The sequence below is a fragment of the Dysidea avara genome, chromosome 7 (assembly GCF_963678975.1).
Source record: "Dysidea avara chromosome 7, odDysAvar1.4, whole genome shotgun sequence".
NCBI lineage: Eukaryota > Metazoa > Porifera > Demospongiae > Dictyoceratida > Dysideidae > Dysidea > Dysidea avara.
The window spans coordinates 20281666-20301237 of NC_089278.1; the positions used below are offsets into that span (position 1 = coordinate 20281666).

General features: G+C 38.8%; 1 protein-coding gene across 1 annotated transcript in view; it reads left to right on the forward strand.

Annotated features, from left to right (window-relative positions):
* LOC136261983 (uncharacterized) overlaps nucleotides 1-19572 on the forward strand; it is a 38904-nt gene that overhangs the window by 4922 nt on the left and 14410 nt on the right. The window contains exon 2 of the mRNA XM_066056091.1: nucleotides 10230-11274. Coding sequence (XP_065912163.1) covers nucleotides 10230-11274 — 1045 coding nt within the window. The remainder of the gene's footprint in view (nucleotides 1-10229; nucleotides 11275-19572) is intronic.

Genomic DNA, 19572 nt, shown 5'->3' on the forward strand with positions numbered 1-19572 from the left:
TTTTAGTACTAAAAGTTTTATCAATAGCCATTGTACCTTCTAATAGACGTATTATATACAAATAGCACAAAAGTTCACCCATTAGAATCCATAATTTACCAACAAACCGTACATAAAAGCATGGACCTTATATAACGAAATCCGAACTTTTGTTGGTAATGTTTTTATAGGGCAGTTATTCACAGTTGATTCCTCCATAATGTGTACTCGATACAATTTTCTATTGGAGAAATTAGTTGCCTCAGACTCCTCAGTATGCAAACCTCAAAAGTGTGCCATGTTGTCCCTAATAAATAATTTGGTCTCATTTTAGTAGTTGGAACAAATCCACCCAAACTTAGGGCTTAACCAGCCATTTTACAAAGGTATATCACAAAACATACGTAAAAACTAGGCTTTTTTCACTGTAATATTCTGTACCAGACATGTAAGTTTGCCATACAAAGCCTTTTCCTCTCTTTTCACAAAATGTGCACATTTCATCAAGGATTCTTATAGACTAAACTCCATCTTAATAAACTGAAGTTAGCCGAAGTTATGGTTCTTTGTTGAAAGACAGTGTTATTTTCCGTGATAGCTAATTGTGACTGGATCTGGGAAAACCGGTCTTATCGCTCTATCAGCAGATTGGATTTTTCACAAGAACACACAACTACATGTCTAATTTCAGAATCAAAATCAGCTTGCTGGCTGCTTTTCCCAAGCCCAGTGGTGATCCGTACGTGTGGTGTGGGGCCTTAATGGAGCTCTGGTCAGCCTGGGGATGGCTGTGTGTGGCTGTACAACTCTGTGGTGTTGAATAAACACTTGTGCTGTGAATTTCCTTTCTTTAAAGCCAGTTTTGAGACCTGAATGGCCCACAACTTGGCGTAGTTCATCCTAATGCCTTCCTTTTCAATTTTTTGAACAGCCTCTTGCCCTCCTTCCAGGCCCCCGCCTCCCTCCCCTTTTGGAGCTTGCCTGATACAGCCAACCTCGGTTTTAAAATTATCTAAAGTGGCTGGAAACTTAGCTGCTGGATACTTGCACAGTGGGTGCCCTGGAAGGTAAGGAATTGGTATAAAACGTGTGAAACTTTGGTGCACATACCTTCAACCTTTGGCGAACTACAACACACCAAATACATAAAACCGGCGTTTCTTGATACTCTTAAATAGACAATAAGACTCTTTTTCCCAGACTGGGTCACAATTGTTAAATTGACACATTTTTTATATGTAAGGTCATACTATAGATTCATTTTTCGCTTTCAGGCTGGGGAGGGGTGTGTGGCTAGATAGATTCAGGAGGGGATCTCTGAGCTGGGTGAAAGTACATAATCCCCCTAAAGTTCACATTTGACTCTGCACATCCTACAGCTGTAGCATTCATACATAAAATATGTGCAATTAAAGTAAGCATGATGTGTGTATCTAGTTACTCAGTTTATTGTCTAGCTTCCTGGTATACAGTATTATGAATGATGGAGCTGTTGTTCATCACACTCCTTCCTGACCGAGTTGAAAAACTACTGAAAGTAACCCCTGTATTACTCCGTAATTCATACTGTGGGGAGTTCAATTTATTCTGTGATTTCTGGGCGAGGTCCTGAGTGATATCACATGACCACATTTTGGGGCAGGGTCAAATATATTACCACAAAAGAAAAGTACTGGCAGTAAACATTACGTTATATAGAAGATTGTACGTGTATTTTCTGTCGGTTGAACAAAGTGAATTAGACAGAAAATAACCTCCAACCGGAATCGGAAGTTGTCGCACATGCCGGGCACGTGCGGGTAGTAGGGTATTTAAATGTGTAAGGTGCGAATGCATGTCAATTCTACGCTGCGTATTTCAAGGTGTAGGCTACCCCCACCCACCCACCCTTGCAAGTGGTGATGAATGTACTTGTGATTGACATGTTTGTTGGAATCCTTATCAGTTGTAGACCATTATGATTATCAAGGTGTTGAATTTGTTGACTGGATGCATACAGTACAGTTTTGTTGTTTTAGAGGGTGGAATTGCACTTTGGTTTTTTCCTGATGGGCAAAAAAAAAAAAAAAAGTAAAGCTCATTGGGTTTTTTCCCTTAGACTCACTTGGGCACAGAGAGTCTAAAATTTTGCACTGTGCAGGCCCCCACCCTCTACTAGGTCATACATTATTAAATTTAGACTTTGTTTTGTAGTAGGTATAGTTTCATATATTGTGGTTTGTAAGCTGGTGGTACTTTCTACATGGTATTAAGTAAACTGGTAGCCGCGCTTGGCAGCTACATACCAATATGAATGTATATGGTGCAGGGTGTGTGGGTATGGGTACTAGATGAGGGTGGAGAGATCAGACCTGTACAACAATATTATCAGTGACTAGAAATGCCATTGCTTCCTTGCATTTCCAGTCGCAGTAAGTGTGTGTGTCTTCCGTTTTTAAGCAATCCGTATCACGTGCGCTATTATCACGTAATGCTATAATTGTAGTCAGATTGCTAGTGCTGTGAAACCTTACCGGGTAGCCTCTCCAGTTATCTTTCATATCCAAATAATCGGTCTCTCTCTCTAAGGTAGTTGCTACGTTTTGAGTACTTTTCTTTTGTTTTAGCACTGATATCACACTTGTAGTAATCTTTGGCCACTATAAGGATAATCTGACAAACTATTGTATTTTAAGGGTACATATAGCTTACATGCTAAGTGCAGGAAATGTCAGTTAACCAGATAGTTGACACTTATGACCTGCTCAGTAACCGGTTATGGTATTCTGTCCAGTTTACTGATTGCTTTATTAGAGTAGTTTGTGACTGCTCTATTAGAGTATATCAATCTTTTGCGTTCTATTGCTTTCCTCCTTGCAATTTCCCTCCTAGATTTCCTGTTCAACCTAAGGGGGTCTTGAGACCCCAAAGACTGGGTCTGCCTTTGGTTTTGTGGGAAAGAAAGCCAGACACAAAAGGGGGTTTGGCCACACAGCACTAGTGGCCATGCTACTATATGTCTGATTTTTTTATATCCTTTGTGTTGCATTAATGATGTCTGCTGAGAGAAATAAACAGCAAGCTAATAACTTTTACTGCCATAATTTAGCAACTGGAAATTTTGCTGCATGCCTTATTCAACTAGTGCAATTATTTAAAGGATTCCAGTGGTAAAAAGTAGCAAAACAAGAAATATGAAAGATGGGAATCCCTACATTGGTACGTTACCACCATCTGCTCAATGCCAAAGTAGGGATTTCCCACATACGTAGCTATGTTGTAATGGCTACCATCATTCATATTTCTTGTTTCACTACTTTTTATCATTGGAACCCTACTTAATTTTTAGATTTAAATTGCACTACTTTGCTGTTGACTTTTTTGTTTAGCAGCATAGCTATGATGTACATGTATCAGAGGCGTAGCATCACTAAGTGCCAGGGGGGGTTACCTTTGTCACAAGCTTACCAGTAACTGATTGAGACGTAAATGACTAGAATTATGTGAGCTACTACATGGGGTTGCTAGTGAATGCGCACACAACATTTAACTCGTTTGTGAATCCACCAAACAAGAATTATAGACACACTTCCATATTTAGCCTAATTACTCACGTGATAGAGCATTTTTCGAACCCAAAAAGATAAGTGTCCCACTCAAAGTGACTGGGCTCAAAACTCACAAGTGAGTGAAAGTAACTTGAACCAGGCAGATGACACTACAAACCTACTGTCTACGAGGTGATAAAGTGTTAAATGTAAGTTAACTTACCAAGTTTATTTTCTTGAGTCAATCACACTGGCTAGATCTTCATATGGCGGTGCAGTGGCATGCCTGTCTAAATATTTTTTTTACTTTGTCAGTCAGGTGAATCTGTCACAAGCTTAAAAGTTCTACTAGCAAGACAGGTCATGAACTGGGAATTCATGCCATACATGGTATTTGAATTTCACTGGCTGAAGTGAATGAACACGTCATACTGTCAGTGTGCTAGGACTGCAGCATAGGCTGTGACTAACATAAGTAATTGTGATACATTGTATTTACACTAAAATATTCATAATATAGTTCTACCGGATTGTGGACAAATTTGTTGGAGTACAGTTGTGGCACGTGCGATTATGCTCGATGAATATACCTCCATTGATAAGTGCTAACTGATAGCAATCAGTAATGCAGTAATGAAAAATAGTTACGTAGGTAGTTATGTAAGCTGTAATACAACACCGTATGTTGGCTAGCCCACCATTGGGTCATTAGCCTTTTTTGCGAGCATGAACGATTTTGGGTGTTTCGTGGGGGCATGCCTCCATCACCTGGCGGCTAGCTACGCCCCTGACACATGTGGATGTGACTGCTTTATTAGAGTATCTTGATATTCCTGCTTATCTCAAGTAGCTATGCAATAGATTAAAGTGCATGGTTTCCATGTCTTGTTTCTACAACAAAACTGTAGCTGATTGCAGCTAGATCATTAAGAGAAGCTCTGTTGTTTAAGGTTGTGTCAGCATGTCTTGACCACTTAAGGGATGTGGTAACAATACGGTCATTTTATAAGTGCAAATACAGGTATCTGTTCCCTGTTACAGTAGCATAAGCACTTCAAATAGTTTTGTGGCATCTAAATATGCCCCTTTAAGGAAACTGTCAATATAGAAAACTAACATCCCAGTATGGTTTCTTTGCATGAAGAAGAAGACAACCATGTGATTGAAGATAAAAAGGAAATGCAAAGTGCAAAAGTAAGCTAGATACTTGTCAAAACCAGAAAAGGTACATACATGCCACTGGTGAGTTTGTTAGAAACGATAGCTGTGCACTACTTCGTTTGGCCTCTAGCCTTGTGGCTGTGGTCAAGCAGGCAGGTTGGCGGGCCAAATCAGGTTGAGGCGATTCAAATTTGCCATGGCCTTCTTTGTTTTCTTGTTTTTAACACTGGACTTGTAACTGGCTGCAGTATAAGTTCTTATTGTATTCTAGTTCTTCTGTTTACCTGTAGGAAAAAAAAGATAGACGGATGCCAGCATAGCTATACAAGGAATGATATCAAATCCAAAACAGCCAAGCTGTGAAAAAGGGTTCAGACTTCCAAAAATAGACTAATATGATGTAATATCAACAAGCAATGATTTGTATTATGTCAATTAATTTGTAATGTTACAATCAATACAAAATAAGTGACAGTACAATACCGTCCAGAGATAACGCTACAATCCCTCATGAGTGCTCAAATCCAGGCCACGACTTGACATGACACATGACTGGAATACATCACATGCAAAGGCACGCGGTTACTGGAGCAGTCACCCGAGGGAGCTTGCCTATCATGGCTACAGGTAGTGAGTTGGTTAGCACACACATGCCAAAGAAATTGCGGGTTGAAAATTGGCTACACGAGTGTCAACTGCTTGCTAGTGTAATGTTACCTCTGGGCGGTACTGTATATCATTACAGCCCTTGGCTGCCACTTTTGATATCACTTTTTGTTTTTCATATTAGCCTATTTATGGAATGCCACACCTTTTTCACAACTTGAATTAGATTGAAATAGCATGGTATGATGCAGTTCATTACCAACTAATATGCTAAAATGTAAATATTATATTGCCCCAAATTATTGCTGGTCCCATATAAACGCTTGGTCCTGTTGGGTCACCGTGGGTATAGAACTTTACAACAAAAATAAATGCAGGATTTTGAACAAACAACCAGTTTCAAATGAATACCTAGAGTATAGGTCTTACACTTACTAGTACAGGGATTTGACTAAAAGTATGTACCTCAAGATCCAATCTTGAGATAGCCATTTTCAAAAATTTTCTATTTGGTGGTCTACTCTTTGTTTAGAAATTGCCTCACAATCCAACTATAGTTTTATTTTTTTTCTTACAGTCCACTATAAAATATAATTGCATTAAAACAAGTTGATGTTGTGCTACTTCTAAAAACCAGGCGGCAGGCACCATGCAGCTAGCTAACTCATCTGGAATTAACTATAGACAGTATATGCTACTATGAATTAACCAACTATGTATTACTACTTTACAATAGGGTAGTTTTGGGTTGTGCAATAATATTATTAGCTAATTCTCGTATTTCGTAATTCATGAAATATTCGTAATTCGTTCAATTGAATTGCTATGCACTGCTAAGGAAGCGTTTGTTAAACAAATCACTTTTACCAACATATTATGCACAGAAGTATCTTCTAAACTGTTTTATAGTGTGACTAATGTGTTTTTCCCACAAATTTTCTCAACAAAGCCTCAAAGCTGCTCTTCATTTTCGTTCGTGTACGTAAGGGATACGCCCCCTTTCAACTCGCAGCGATAGGCTATTCCTGGTAGTGTACGAGGCCTGCACCATTGTTTTTCATTTGCTAAACGCCTGAAAACCCCAAGGGGAAGGTGGTCTGAGGAAAGTCGCCACACCCGCATTTCAATCCGCCGAAAAGAAACCACCTCAGAGCAAAGTTCACCTGTGCAGAAGTTTAATACAGACTTCATTTCACTTTTACTTCTTACGTAAAAGCTGCTTTTACCATTATTAAACGATTTAGCTCACGTGGGTGCGTACGGACAAACATAGATAGATAGGTAGATATGTAGATAGGTACACACACACACACTTTTACGAAAACAATTTCAGTAAACCAGGCATGCGCCCACGGCCGGCTGTGGGCGCGCGCCTGGTTTAAAAAATAAAGTGAAGCTTGAATGTATGTTAATTATATATACGTATGTATGTAGTTCTTATTTTTAAACTTTGTCCCTTCAGCTTTCTAGCTATTTACTTGCAAATCTTAATCATTTCTCTAAAATTCTTCCAGGTTTAATCTCGGCACACATATGTTTCAAAAGTTTCTCTGAAGGAGTGTGTCCCAGATCCTACTAGTTGGTCAGAAATCCCTCTTTACTGGCACTTTGTCACTACAAGCCCTCTCTTAACTTTAGCTGTTTGAAAAATCACGATAATAAACAGCACAAGAACACAAGAAACAGGAAGTACTTACTTCAAACACTATTTGTACTCCCCCCTCTTCCAGTCTCATGTTTGGGGTAGTTGTAAAGAAAAAGTTTTTAACCACTGCGTGAAAATGAAGCATAATGGCCACTTCAGTTTTCAGTAGTTGATGGTTGGGGTACGCATTCAGATACTAAACTAATTATGCGTAGGAATCATTAGGGATCATAGAAGTAAAAAGTAGTGAAACAAGGGAGCTGCAGATATACTGGTGGACTTTTAATCTCTAATTCAGTCATGGTTACAATGAAGTAGGGATTAAATGTCCACTAGTATATCTGCAGGTGTGGTTGACCTTGTCTCACTAATTTTTACAGTAATTCTATGATCCCTAATCAAACATAACATTTTCCCTTGTACTCTTTTGTTTACCTTTTTTGGACATATTGTGACTGGTGAACCCATGCATGCCACATCAAAAGAAAGAATGGCACTTAGCATAATCATAATTATTTTGCATCCGAAAGCATGCTCCAACCATCTATTACTGAAAAGTGAAGTGACTTTCAGGTATGCTCAGCCAGCCAGTTACACAGTACTAGTGTTATAAGTGAAGAATAATATGAGAAGTGCCTCTGGAAGCAATCCAGTTAGTCACTCTATGGAAATTACAACTGAACGTATGCTCTGACATCAGTTAATTAAGGTGGTCATTCCATGTTCTCAGGTATGTTCTACCAGTTTTACAGTGTTACAAATGAACAACGGTACAAGAAGCACCTCTACAATCAATCCACTGACTATGGAAATTCTCATCATAGCCAGCACTGCATGAAGCCATGACATATTACCACAAATCAACACCTTCATGATGGTGGAGAAAGAAGTGGGACACAAAGGTAAGTCCATGATCCATGCACTGTAGCTGTTGCTGTTGGCAAAAAAGTATGTTTTGGGCTGAAGTGATATTGAACAGTGAAGAAATCAAGCCCGTAACATTAACACTGTTATGTTGACTGGAGGCATCATGTTCATGACAAATTATAGCATTTTTTAACAATTAACGATGTCAAGATTTTGTTCAGGATACCTGGATAACAAAATTGCTATCCTAATAGATCCCTAATAGCAATCTGGGTATATTATCACTGTGTCTTCTATACTTCTTTACTCTTCTTTGTGCTAGCAGTAAATCATACATCAAATTGAGAATGTTTCATTACCACACTTTTATAAAGTGGCCAAAAGAAGTTGGTCATGTGCCATATGTATGATTGCACAACCCAGTATGGTGTCCAGTGTTGAGTTTTGCTTCCTAGCTAGGAGATCAGTACATTGTGTTAAGGTGGATGATAGAAGATACTGTGTGTAAGTTAAGGTTCTGGGATTGCATATGACATGATGTACACTTTGTGCATATACATACTTTGGTATCAATCTGAAGTATATATCAGTTGTACCTCAACATCTGTTTGAGGTAGTGAGATATTTGATGCATGTGACTACCTTCAGCATTGTGGAAGATATGCATATGGTTTCTGTGATGAGACATCTGACATAGTAGTAGACACACTCTTAATCAAATCACCATCCTCCTTATTAAGGGATGTAACATGGGTGAAGAGCTAGAATTAATTAGCCATGTAGTTTTGGGTGTGGCATTGCAAGTACACAAGACCCTACAAATTTCACGTAGGAGACTATGACTAGCCCTACATTTATAGCACATATTGTAGAGGTCACTGCACTATAGGAAGGATCAGGATAACGTAAACATGTAGCTATGTGTGAAGTGAGCATACACATAAATCTGCAAGCAACACAATTCCAGTAGCTGCATGGGCATGGTTCAATGCCTATGAAGAGCAATGCGCAATCCCAGTGAGTGAGCATGTATATGCCTAAATACAGCAATGCATGGCTTCATTTAGGAGAGGGAACTTAAGCACCCCCCCCATTGACAAACTCCCACTTCCCCATAAATTTTAAGCAAAAGCAAAGGTGAGAAAATGTACCTGAGAAAGCACCAGAAAGTAGAGGTGTGCGATATATCGAAAATTTATCGATATCGTGATAATTTTCCGTTATTATTATCGTATCGAATTCGATATTGCAAATGCTGATCTCGGTATTTTATTGATTAATCAAAAATTTTGATAAAGTAACAGTATTTTGGTCTGTGATTGCACAATCGTGCTAGAAACAGAGGTCAGTTATGTGCAATTTAGCCATTTTAAAAGCTTATCTACCAGTTTCCTAGGCTTGTTAGTAGTACTACATAATGGTTTTAGTGGATTTATTGCATTTAAAGCACATCTAAATATTGGCCGCCCACGCAATTAAACCACCCGCACTATTTAATTAATTATCAAAATCGAATCGATATCGCGATATTTTAGTAATTATCTATCGATATCGTATCGAAATCGAAATCCTGATATCGCACACCCCTACCAGAAAGAGTCATTACTTGTGGTAATTTTCAGGTACCTGAGGATATACCAGAAGTAATCTAAGAGAGTCTAAATACAAACAAAATTTATGGTAGAACATGCCCCCAGACCCCTATAGATGCCTGAAAATCCTGATAAGCAGATGTTGCTCCACTTTTCTTGTCGAATGAGTACTAATCAATATAATAAAGTTTGCTATAATTTTATTATTACACATTGTCTGATATTCTATAAAGCAGCACTTAACACAGACGCAATGTGACCAAATAATCATTGATGACCCAAACAACTTTCTGCTTAGGTGTATTTCATATTTTCAGCCATTTCGCAAGTGTACAAACTGTACGCTAGGATGGGAGGGGGGGGGGGGGGGAGGGGGAAATCACATGTACGCTTTTAAAAAATGCTGATCACGTGAGTTGATAAGGTGCAGTGATAATTAAGGCTCTAGTAAGCCCTACTGCTTCTTCATGCAATTCAGTGTCCAATTAAACAGTGGACTAAGCGAGCTCATGCTGTTAGGGCCCAAGCCAACACGTGTACTTTGGCGAACTCTGGAAAACAGTGCCAGGGCTAGCTAGCTAGCTACCAATGAAATGGCCTAATATTAACAGCTTGAGGTTCCAGCTATATTGTAAGTATTGTGAACAATATTCTGTTGGTAAACATAGACATACAATAGATATTTGTAAGGCATTATTCCCATGGAATACAAGGCTCGGTGCATAGTGTAAGATATACATGATGTGTTCTTATGGTATCCGTGACCAAAAGCTAGTGCTGAATTCTTTGTGTACACATTTGTTTTGTGTCCAGTTTGTACATGTACATAATGTATCCCTTTATACCATTCAGACAAGAAGAAAGTAGTTGTGTTAAATCTGCTAGTGATTCAGAATCAGACACTACTAACAGTGAACAGATCAAAGAAATTTCAGGGATGGGTACTGAGTCTTTGAAAGATGTTCAGTTAAAAGGTGTGGTAGATCTAGAGACTGAATTGGGTCGAGGAGCTTATGGTGCTGTAAAGGAAGTGTCAGTACATGGATATGGAAATCATTGTGCTGCCAAAGTTGTCCATGAAGTTCTAATAACCCATGTTGGCAAAGATGAATACAAGAGGCTGAATGAAATGTTTATTCAAGAGTGCATGCATGCCAGTAAATTGCGTCATCCCAATTTAGTCCAGTTCCTAGGTGTTTACTATCCTAATGAAAAGGCAAGCTTCCCTTGGCTTATTATGGAAAAATTGCATACCAGCCTGACAAGTTTGTTGAAAAGGTACACTCGTGAACAAATTTCTTCTACCACCAAGATGTCCATTATGCAAGATATTACACTTGGTATTCAGTACCTTCATTCCCATGAAATAGTGCATAGAGATCTTTCATCAAACAATGTGATATTAACAAAGCATTTAGTTGCAAAACTGGCCGATTTTGGGGTGGCAAAAATGATTGATCCACAGAAAGCCAAAACACACACACAAGTCCCAGGCACCATGATATTTATGCCTCCTGAAGCCCTGTCAGTTAACCCACGTTATGGCAAACCAGTTGACGTGTTCTCATTTGGGTGTGTGATGGTTCATATGATAAGTCACCAGTGGCCCGTTCCTGATGATCAAGTAACAGAGAATATGAGAGCCTTGAGCGAGATTGAAAGGAGAAAGAAGTACTTATCTGAGATGAAAGTACCACCATCAATGACCATACTCATTGCTTATTGTCTCAAGAATGTACCAGAACAGAGACCGGCTATTGGTGAGGTACTGAAGAATTTGGAGAAGATCTCTAAAGAGCAATCATTGCTTAGTTATGAAAACATTGTTGAATTTGAGAAGATGCTAAAGATTCAAAATGTGGCAGATTCTGTGCCTACATGTAAATCAGTAGAGAAAGTAAGCCATACACATAAGTACAAACTGTGTGGTTTATGGTTTTATGTTTTTTGTGTGGTCAATTGCATGTATATATGTAAGTATAGAAAAAATAGGAGGTGACTAAATCACGGAACAGACTGGAAAACAGACTTACAAACGGACTAGGAGGAGCTTGCTTGGAGACATTTATTTGTCATAAAAACTCACTGAATAGTTGCTAGAAAGAATATAAACACAACAACTGCCTAAAACAAACATTTGAACATAACCTCGAAGCATGTTCGTAAGCCCTGCTCTTAAACTTAGTATTAAATATTAGTAGTTTTGTGATTTAATTAAAAAGAGCACTCTCCGTTACAAGACAAGACACAAGCTTGAAGGCTGTGTATAAAGACACGTTGTTGTTTGAATTTTGTGTTCTGAAATCAGTTTGGCCTCTGCTCTTCAGTTTTACATGTGACAGGTGAAGGTACATAGTTAGGCTTCACCATGTTGTGTTTGATCAGCTGGAAAGTCGCTGGCTACTACAAATACAGTCTGTGTTATCATACAGTACGATAGTGCTGTATAGTAGAGACCACAACGGTTTGGGGATGGCCCACAAAAATAAAAACATCACCCCAAAACCAGCCTCTGGCAACAGTGAGGCAGTATTGGTTAGGTAAAACTAAGCCCAAACAAGCTTTCAGATTGACCCGAAACATTTTCAACAAGTTGCTACGGAAAAATTATTAAACAAAATTTTCTGCTGATTGACTGACTGAGTGAGTAGCTGACTGAGTGATACCTTCAGATAAGTGTAACTTGATATCGGCTAAAGCTACAAGCTTGATTTTTTCACTGTTCAACGTCGTTTCAGCGGGACACGTGCCTTTTGGTATACCGCAGTACGTACAATGCATTCTTCATGGACTTACCAGTGTCCTCCTTTTGTGTCCATCCATCTTTGCTGACAGCGAAAGGTGTTGATTTGGCAGTAGCACATGATAACATGATAGCTTCCCTTCTTTACAGAAATCGTCCGTATTTTTCGTAGTGGTTACTTTGGTGCTTTTCGAACAGTTCTTGATTCATTATGCTGTGAACAGATTGAACATAGCTGACAACGAAGCATAATGGATACTTCACTTTTCAGACGATAATTGATAGCCAGGGGCACAGCACCATTTCTTTCTTTTGATGCGGTACACGTGGGTTCACCAGTCATAATAATTTTATTTTACAAAAAGTTAACAAACAAGTACTCAAAAAATTTCAAATTTTCAACTAGAGTAGGGACCATATATAGCATATCAATAAATAGTACTGAAACAAGCTGGAGTAGTGCACGATACTAAATCACAGTAAAACAATAAGAAGTGTTATATCCCTACTGTGCTCAAGATACCATAATGGAAGGATATAACACTTCTTATTGATTTAATATTGCACACTACTCCAGCTTGTTTCAGTACTTCATGTTGATGTGCTACGGTCCCTACTCTAGTTGAAAACTCCAATTTGTTTTGTGTACTTGTTCTGTAAATAACCATGCTTTTGTAAATTAATAACCATGCTTTTCCGAAATAACCATGCGTATTCTACAGTTATTTGTAAATGACCGTGAAATGTATGTAAATAACCATGAAAAACACAATGTCTAAGAAAAGTGGAGTTTTGACACAAACAGCACCCTATATTATGCATATGAAACACAAGATATGGATGATGGTATTACAACATAGATATGCACTTTGGAGGAAGCCACCCTTGTAGTTGCTGATTACAACACACATTTCTTCAGTGTGATACCCATGGATGCTAACTAGGACTGGTGGTGGTTTTTATACTGTCTTTGACTAAAGTTTTTACTAACTGTGTTGTTTTTCTCATGTTAATCTTTTGTGTAATAGATGTAACACGGGCATGAGGGCTTTGTCTGATATGTGTGCCTGACAACCTGAGGGCCGCAGGTCCGAGGGCAGAGAGCATATGTATCAGGCAAAGTCCGAATGCCCCATGTTATAGCTAATCTAATCCAAAACAGCCAAGCTGTAAAAAAAGTGTGCGGCCCTCAGAAAGGCTATGGTGAAAAAAGATGTGAAATCCAAGGTGGCGGCCAAGAAATGGCTGTGATGGTAGGTTAATGGTAAAAATTTTAATAATGACAATTCAGGTAAATTTTGTGAAGCGGCACAAAAATTCACCTGAATTGTCGTTATTAAAATTTTTACCATTAACCTACCATCACAGCCATTTCTTGGCCGCCACCTTGGATTTCACATCTTTTTTCACCATAGCCTTTCTGAGGGCCGCACACTTTTTTTACAGCTTGGCTGTTTTGGATTAGATTTCATTTCTTTTTGTATTTGTATACCCCAAAGCCGGCCTATGGCCAGCTTTGGGACTTTTTTAACCTATGTTTTTTTCTTTACTACAGGAAGACGAAAAGATGAAGTAGATGTACTTTAAATATTTTATCAGTAAATGTACAAATTATATATATAATACATATGTGATCGGATTTGCGAAAAGGGGTCTTCCACACACATCCAATTTGCCAACTTTGACAATTGATAACTTCAGATTGGAAAGAGCTATTGCCTTGAAATTTGGACAGTGGTGATTTCTTTGCAGCTGAACTCTCTACATGATAGTTTCTTTGTAGCTGAACTCTCTACAAGGTAATTTCTTCTAGCTGATCTCTCTACAGGGAGATTTTTTGTAGCTGAACTATCTACAAGGTAACTTCTTCTAGCTGATCTCTCTACAGGGTGATTTGTTTGTAGCTGAATTCTTTACAGGTGATTTGTTTGCAGCTGAGCTCTTTACAGAATGGTTTCTTTGTAGCTGAACTCTCTACAAAGTAACTTCTTCTAACTGATCTTTCTACAGGGTGATTTGTTTGTAGCTGAACTATCTACAAAGTAACTTCTTCTAGCTGATCTCTCTACAGGGAGATTTGTTTGTAGCTGAACTCTCTACAGGTGATTTGTATGTAGCTGAATTCTGTACAGGTGATTTGTTTGTAGCTGAATTCTGTACAGGTGGTTTCTTTGTAGCTGAACTCTCTAAAAGGTAACTTTTTCTAACTGATCTTTCTACAGGGCAATTTGTTTCTGGCAGAATTTTCTACAGGGTGATTTCTTTGCAGCTGAACTCTCTACATGATGGTTTCTTTGTAGCTGAACTATCTACAAGGTAACTTCTTCTAGCTGATCTCTCTACAGGATGATTTGTTTGTAGCTTAACTATCTACAAGGTAACTTCTTCTAGCTGATCTCTCTACAGGATGATTTGTTTGCAGCTGAGCTCTTTACAGAATGGTTTCTTTGTAGCTGAACTCTCTACAAGGTAACTTTTCTAGCTGATGTCTCTACAAGGTAGCTAGTTTGTAACTGAACTCTCTACATGGTGGTTTCTTTGTAACAGAACTTTCTACAAGGTGACTTCTTCTAGCTGATCTTTCAATAGGGTGATTTGTTTGTAGCTTCACTCTCTACAAGGTAACTTCTTCTAGCTGATCTCTCTACAGGGAGATTTGTTTGTAACTGGAATGATGGTTTCTTTGTAGCTGAACTCTCTACAAGTTAACTTCTTCTAGCTGATCTCTCTGCAGGGTGATTTGTTTGTAGCTGAATTCTGTACAGGTGATTTGTTTGCAGCTGAGCTCTTTACAGAATGGTTTCTTTGTAGCTGAACTCTCTACAAGGTAACTTCTTCTAACTGATCTTTCTACAGGGCAATTTGTTTCTGGCAGAATTTTCTACAGGGTGATTTCTTTGCAGCTGAACTCTCTACATGGTGTTTTCTTTGTAGCTGAACTCTCTACAAGGTAACTTCTTCTAGCTGATCTCTCTACAGGGTGACTTGTTCATAGCTGAACGATCTACAAGGTAACTTCTTCTAGCTGATCTCTCTACAGGGAGATTTGTTTGTAGCTGAACTCTCTACAGGTGATTTGTTTGAAGCTGAACTCTCTAAATGATGGTTTCTTTGTAGCTGAACTCTCTACAAGTTAACTTCTTCTAGCTGATCTCTCTACATGGTGATTTGTTTGTAGCTGAACTATCTACGAGGTAACTTCTTCTAACTGATCTTTCTACAGGGCAATTTGTTCGTGGCAGAATTTTATACAGGGTGATTTCTTTGCAGCTGAACTCTCTACATTGTGGTTTCTTTGTTGCTGAACTCTCTACAAGGTAACTTCTTCTAGCTGATCTCTCTACAGGTTGATTTGTTTGTAGCTGAACGATCTACAAGGTAACTTCTTCTAGCTGATCTCTCTACAGGGAGTTTTTTTGTAGCTGAACTCTCTACAGGTGATTTGTTTGAAGCTGAACTCTCTAAATGATGGTTTCTTTGTAGCTGAACTCTCTACAAGTTAACTTCTTCTAGCTGATCTCTCTACATGGTGATTTGTTTGTAGCTGAATTCTGTATAGGTGATTTGTTTGCAGCTGAGCTCTTTAAATAAAGGTTTCTTTGTAGCTGAACTCTCTCAAGGTAACTTCTTCTAGCTGATGTCTTTACAGGGTCACTAGTTTGTAGCTGAATTCTCTACATGGTGGTTTCTTTGTAACTGAACTCTCTACAAGGTAACTTTTTCTAGCTCATCTTTCTACAGGGTGATTTATTTGTAGCTGAATTCTGTACAGGTGGTTTGTTTGCAGCTGAACTCTTTAAAGAATGGTTTCTTTGTAGCTGAACTCTCTACAAGGTAACTTCTTCTAGCTGATGTCTCTACAATGTCACTAGTTTGTAGTTGAGCTCTCTACATGGTGGTTTTTTTGTAACTGAACTCTCTACAAGGTGACCTCTTCTAGCTGATCTTTCTACAGGGTGATTTGTTTGAAGCTGAACTCTCTACAAGGTAACTTCTTCTAGCTGATCTCTCTACAGGTAGATTTGTTTGTAGCTGAACTCTCTACATGATGGTTTCTTTGTAGTTGAACTCTCTCAAGGTAACTTCTTCTAGCTGATGTCTTTACAGGGTCACTAGTTTGTAGCTGAATTCTCTACATGGTGGTTTCTTTGTAACTGAACTCTCTACAAGGTAACTTTTTCTAGCTCATCTTTCTACAGGGTGATTTATTTGTAGCTGAATTCTGTACAGGTGGTTTGTTTGCAGCTGAACTCTTTAAAGAATGGTTTCTTTGTAGCTGAACTCTCTACAAGGTAACTTCTTCTAGCTGATGTCTCTACAATGTCACTAGTTTGTAGTTGAGCTCTCTACATGGTGGTTTTTTTGTAACTGAACTCTCTACAAGGTGACCTCTTCTAGCTGATCTTTCTACAGGGTGATTTGTTTGAAGCTGAACTCTCTACAAGGTAACTTCTTCTAGCTGATCTCTCTACAGGTAGATTTGTTTGTAGCTGAACTCTCTACATGATGGTTTCTTTGTAGTTGAACTCTCTCAAGGTAACTTCTTCTAGCTGATGTCTTTACAGGGTCACTAGTTTGTAGCTGAATTCTCTACATGGTGGTTTCTTTGTAACTGAACTCTCTACAAGGTAACTTTTTCTAGCTCATCTTTCTACAGGGTGATTTATTTGTAGCTGAATTCTGTACAGGTGGTTTGTTTGCAGCTGAGCTCTTTAAAGAATGGTTTCTTTGTAGCTGAACTTTCTACAAGGTAACTTCTTCTAGCTGATGTCTCGACAAGGTCACTAGTTTGTAGCTGAGCTCTCTACATGGTGGTTTTTTTGTAACTGAACTCTCTACAAGGTGACCTCTTCTAGCTGATCTTTCTACAGGGTGATTTGTTTGAAGCTGAACTCTCTACAAGGTAACTTCTTCTAGCTGATCTCTCTACAGGGAGATTTGTTTGTAGCTGAACTCTCTATAAGGTGATTTGTTTGTAGTTGATCTCTCTGCAGGTTGATTTGGTTTAGCTGAACTCTCTACAGGCTGATTTGTTTGTAGCCGATCTCTCTACAGGGTAATTTGTTTGTAGCTGAACTCTCTACAAGTTGATTTATGTGTAGCTGATCTCTCTGCAGGTTGATTTGTTTGTAGCCGATCTCTCTACAGGGCAATTTGTTTGTAGCTGATCTCTCTACAGGATGATTTTTTTGTAGCTGACCTCTCTTCAGGGTGATTTGTTTCTAGCTGATCTCTCTACAGGGTGATTTTTGTAGCTGACCTCTCTTCAGGGTGATTTGTTTCTAGCTGATTGCTCTACAGGTTGATTTGTTTGTAGATGAACTGTCTACAGGGTAATTTGCTTGTAGCTGAACTCCTTACTTTGTGTCTAGTTTGTAGCTGATCTCTCTACAGGGTGATTTGTTTGTAGCTGAACTCCTTACATTGTGTGTAGTTTCTAGCTGATCTTTCTACAGGGTGATTTGTTTGTAGCTGATCTGTCTACAAGTTGATTTGTGTGTATGTAGATGATCTCTCTGCAGGTTGATTTGTTTGTAGCCGATCTCTCTACAGGTAATCTGTTTGTAGCTGAACTCTCTATAAGGTGATTTGTTTGTAGTTGATCTCTCTGCAGGTTGATTTGTTTTAGCTGAACTCTCTACAGGGTGATTGCTTGTAGCTGAACTCCTTACATTGTGTCTAGTTTCTAGCTGATGTCTCTACAGGGTGATTTTTTGTAGCTGAACTCTCTTCAGGGTGATTTGTTTCTAGCTGATCTCTCTACAGGTAGATTTGTGTTGATTTGTTCATTGCTGATCGCTCTAAAGGTAATTGATTTGTTGCAGTTGAACACCCTGCAAAGTGTTTTGTTTATAGCTGATCACTCTAAAGGGTAATTTGTTTGTAGCTGAACTCTCTCCACAGTGACTTGTGTGTAGCAGAATTCTGTGTAACTGAATTCTCTAGAGAGTGACTTAATTGTAGCTGAATTCTCTACACAGTGCATGACTTGTTTATAGCTGAACTTTCTTCAGTGTGACTTGTAATGTTCTGAATCTCTATAGTGGTATATTTGCTTAACTCTCCACATGGTGACTGTCTTCTTGCTGAACTGTCTATAAGATTAACCGTTTGCAGCTGAACTCCCTACAGAATAACTTGTGATGTAATAAAATTCTATAATGGAGTAAATAAATTAGCCGAATGCTCTATTAGGGTGACTGTTCTATTAGAGTATCTCGATCTCGCATTTGCTACACGGAGTTGGCTTTCGAATCATAACTCAGTGGTTTGTAATCCGATTCTTCTGTACTACTGCAAGGACTTTCTATGAAGATTATTCCAGCTATACACCGATTTTCAGCTCATTGCTCTAAGCGGTTTGCCTAGTAGGCGTGAAAACTAATACTTTTTTATTCATAAAAATCGATCGCGTAATTGTGACACAGGTTGGGTTTTGTGTCATATCTCCGTGGTCTTTATCTCGATTCCTTTCAAACCACCAAAAGGCACTCCTACGATGGTTACTCCATCTACATAGCAATTTTCAACTCATTCCATGAAGCGGTTTACCCTGTAGGCGTGACAACAAATCGATCTTGTTTTACGCGAATAATCGGTCATAACTCCTGAACCATTCATCGGATTTGTACCAAAGTTGATGCTAGGATTCGCCTTTGGACTCCCTTTCTGTGTGCCAAATTTCAAGGCGATCGGAGTACGCGTTTGCTTGTTATAGCAATTTTTGCAAGTGTGCGAAAAGACGAAGAAGAAGAAAAAAAAAACGAAGAAAAAAAAACGAAACTTTGGCAGCTCGTATCTCGGAAATGGCTGGAGCGATTTCCTTCAAATTTGGAATGTAGACTCCCTTGGCTGGCGGGCAACTGTGTAGCAAATTTGGTTCCAATCAGATAAGTGATCACCGAGATACAAAGGTGTGAAAATGACGTTTTCGTTCTTCCTGTCAATATACTCACGGTGTGGCGCGCCGGCTACTTGGGCCGCACCACACACTACCGTGTGTCTTGATATGTAACACTTTCTCCATCTGTATCAGACTGATAGCCTCTACAAGGTGATCAATCAGTCAAGCCAATATGACTGCAGCCACTGGTTATATTATTTATACATACCTAAAATTTTGACTATGGGTCAGCAGCTAATACGTTCTGGTTACGTTTGGTTACGATGAATGGACAATCCTAGAGATATCACGGAGAATTTTGGTTACACAAGTTTAATGTTTTAATCAGTGCTATTGAATCGTTTGTGGAATAATTACGTTTACTAAAGGCTTAGATAAGTAAGCTTGCTTGTAGAGTGGTTACTCCTGCAGAGTGGTAACTTCGTGATGGGGCATATCCATATTTGAAAATGTGTGGAAATGATTGGTGAATAAGTTATAGCACTAGTTCTCACCTTAGCCCAACATTTTTTAGCTCATAGGATGGCAAGGATAGCAAAACTCTCTCC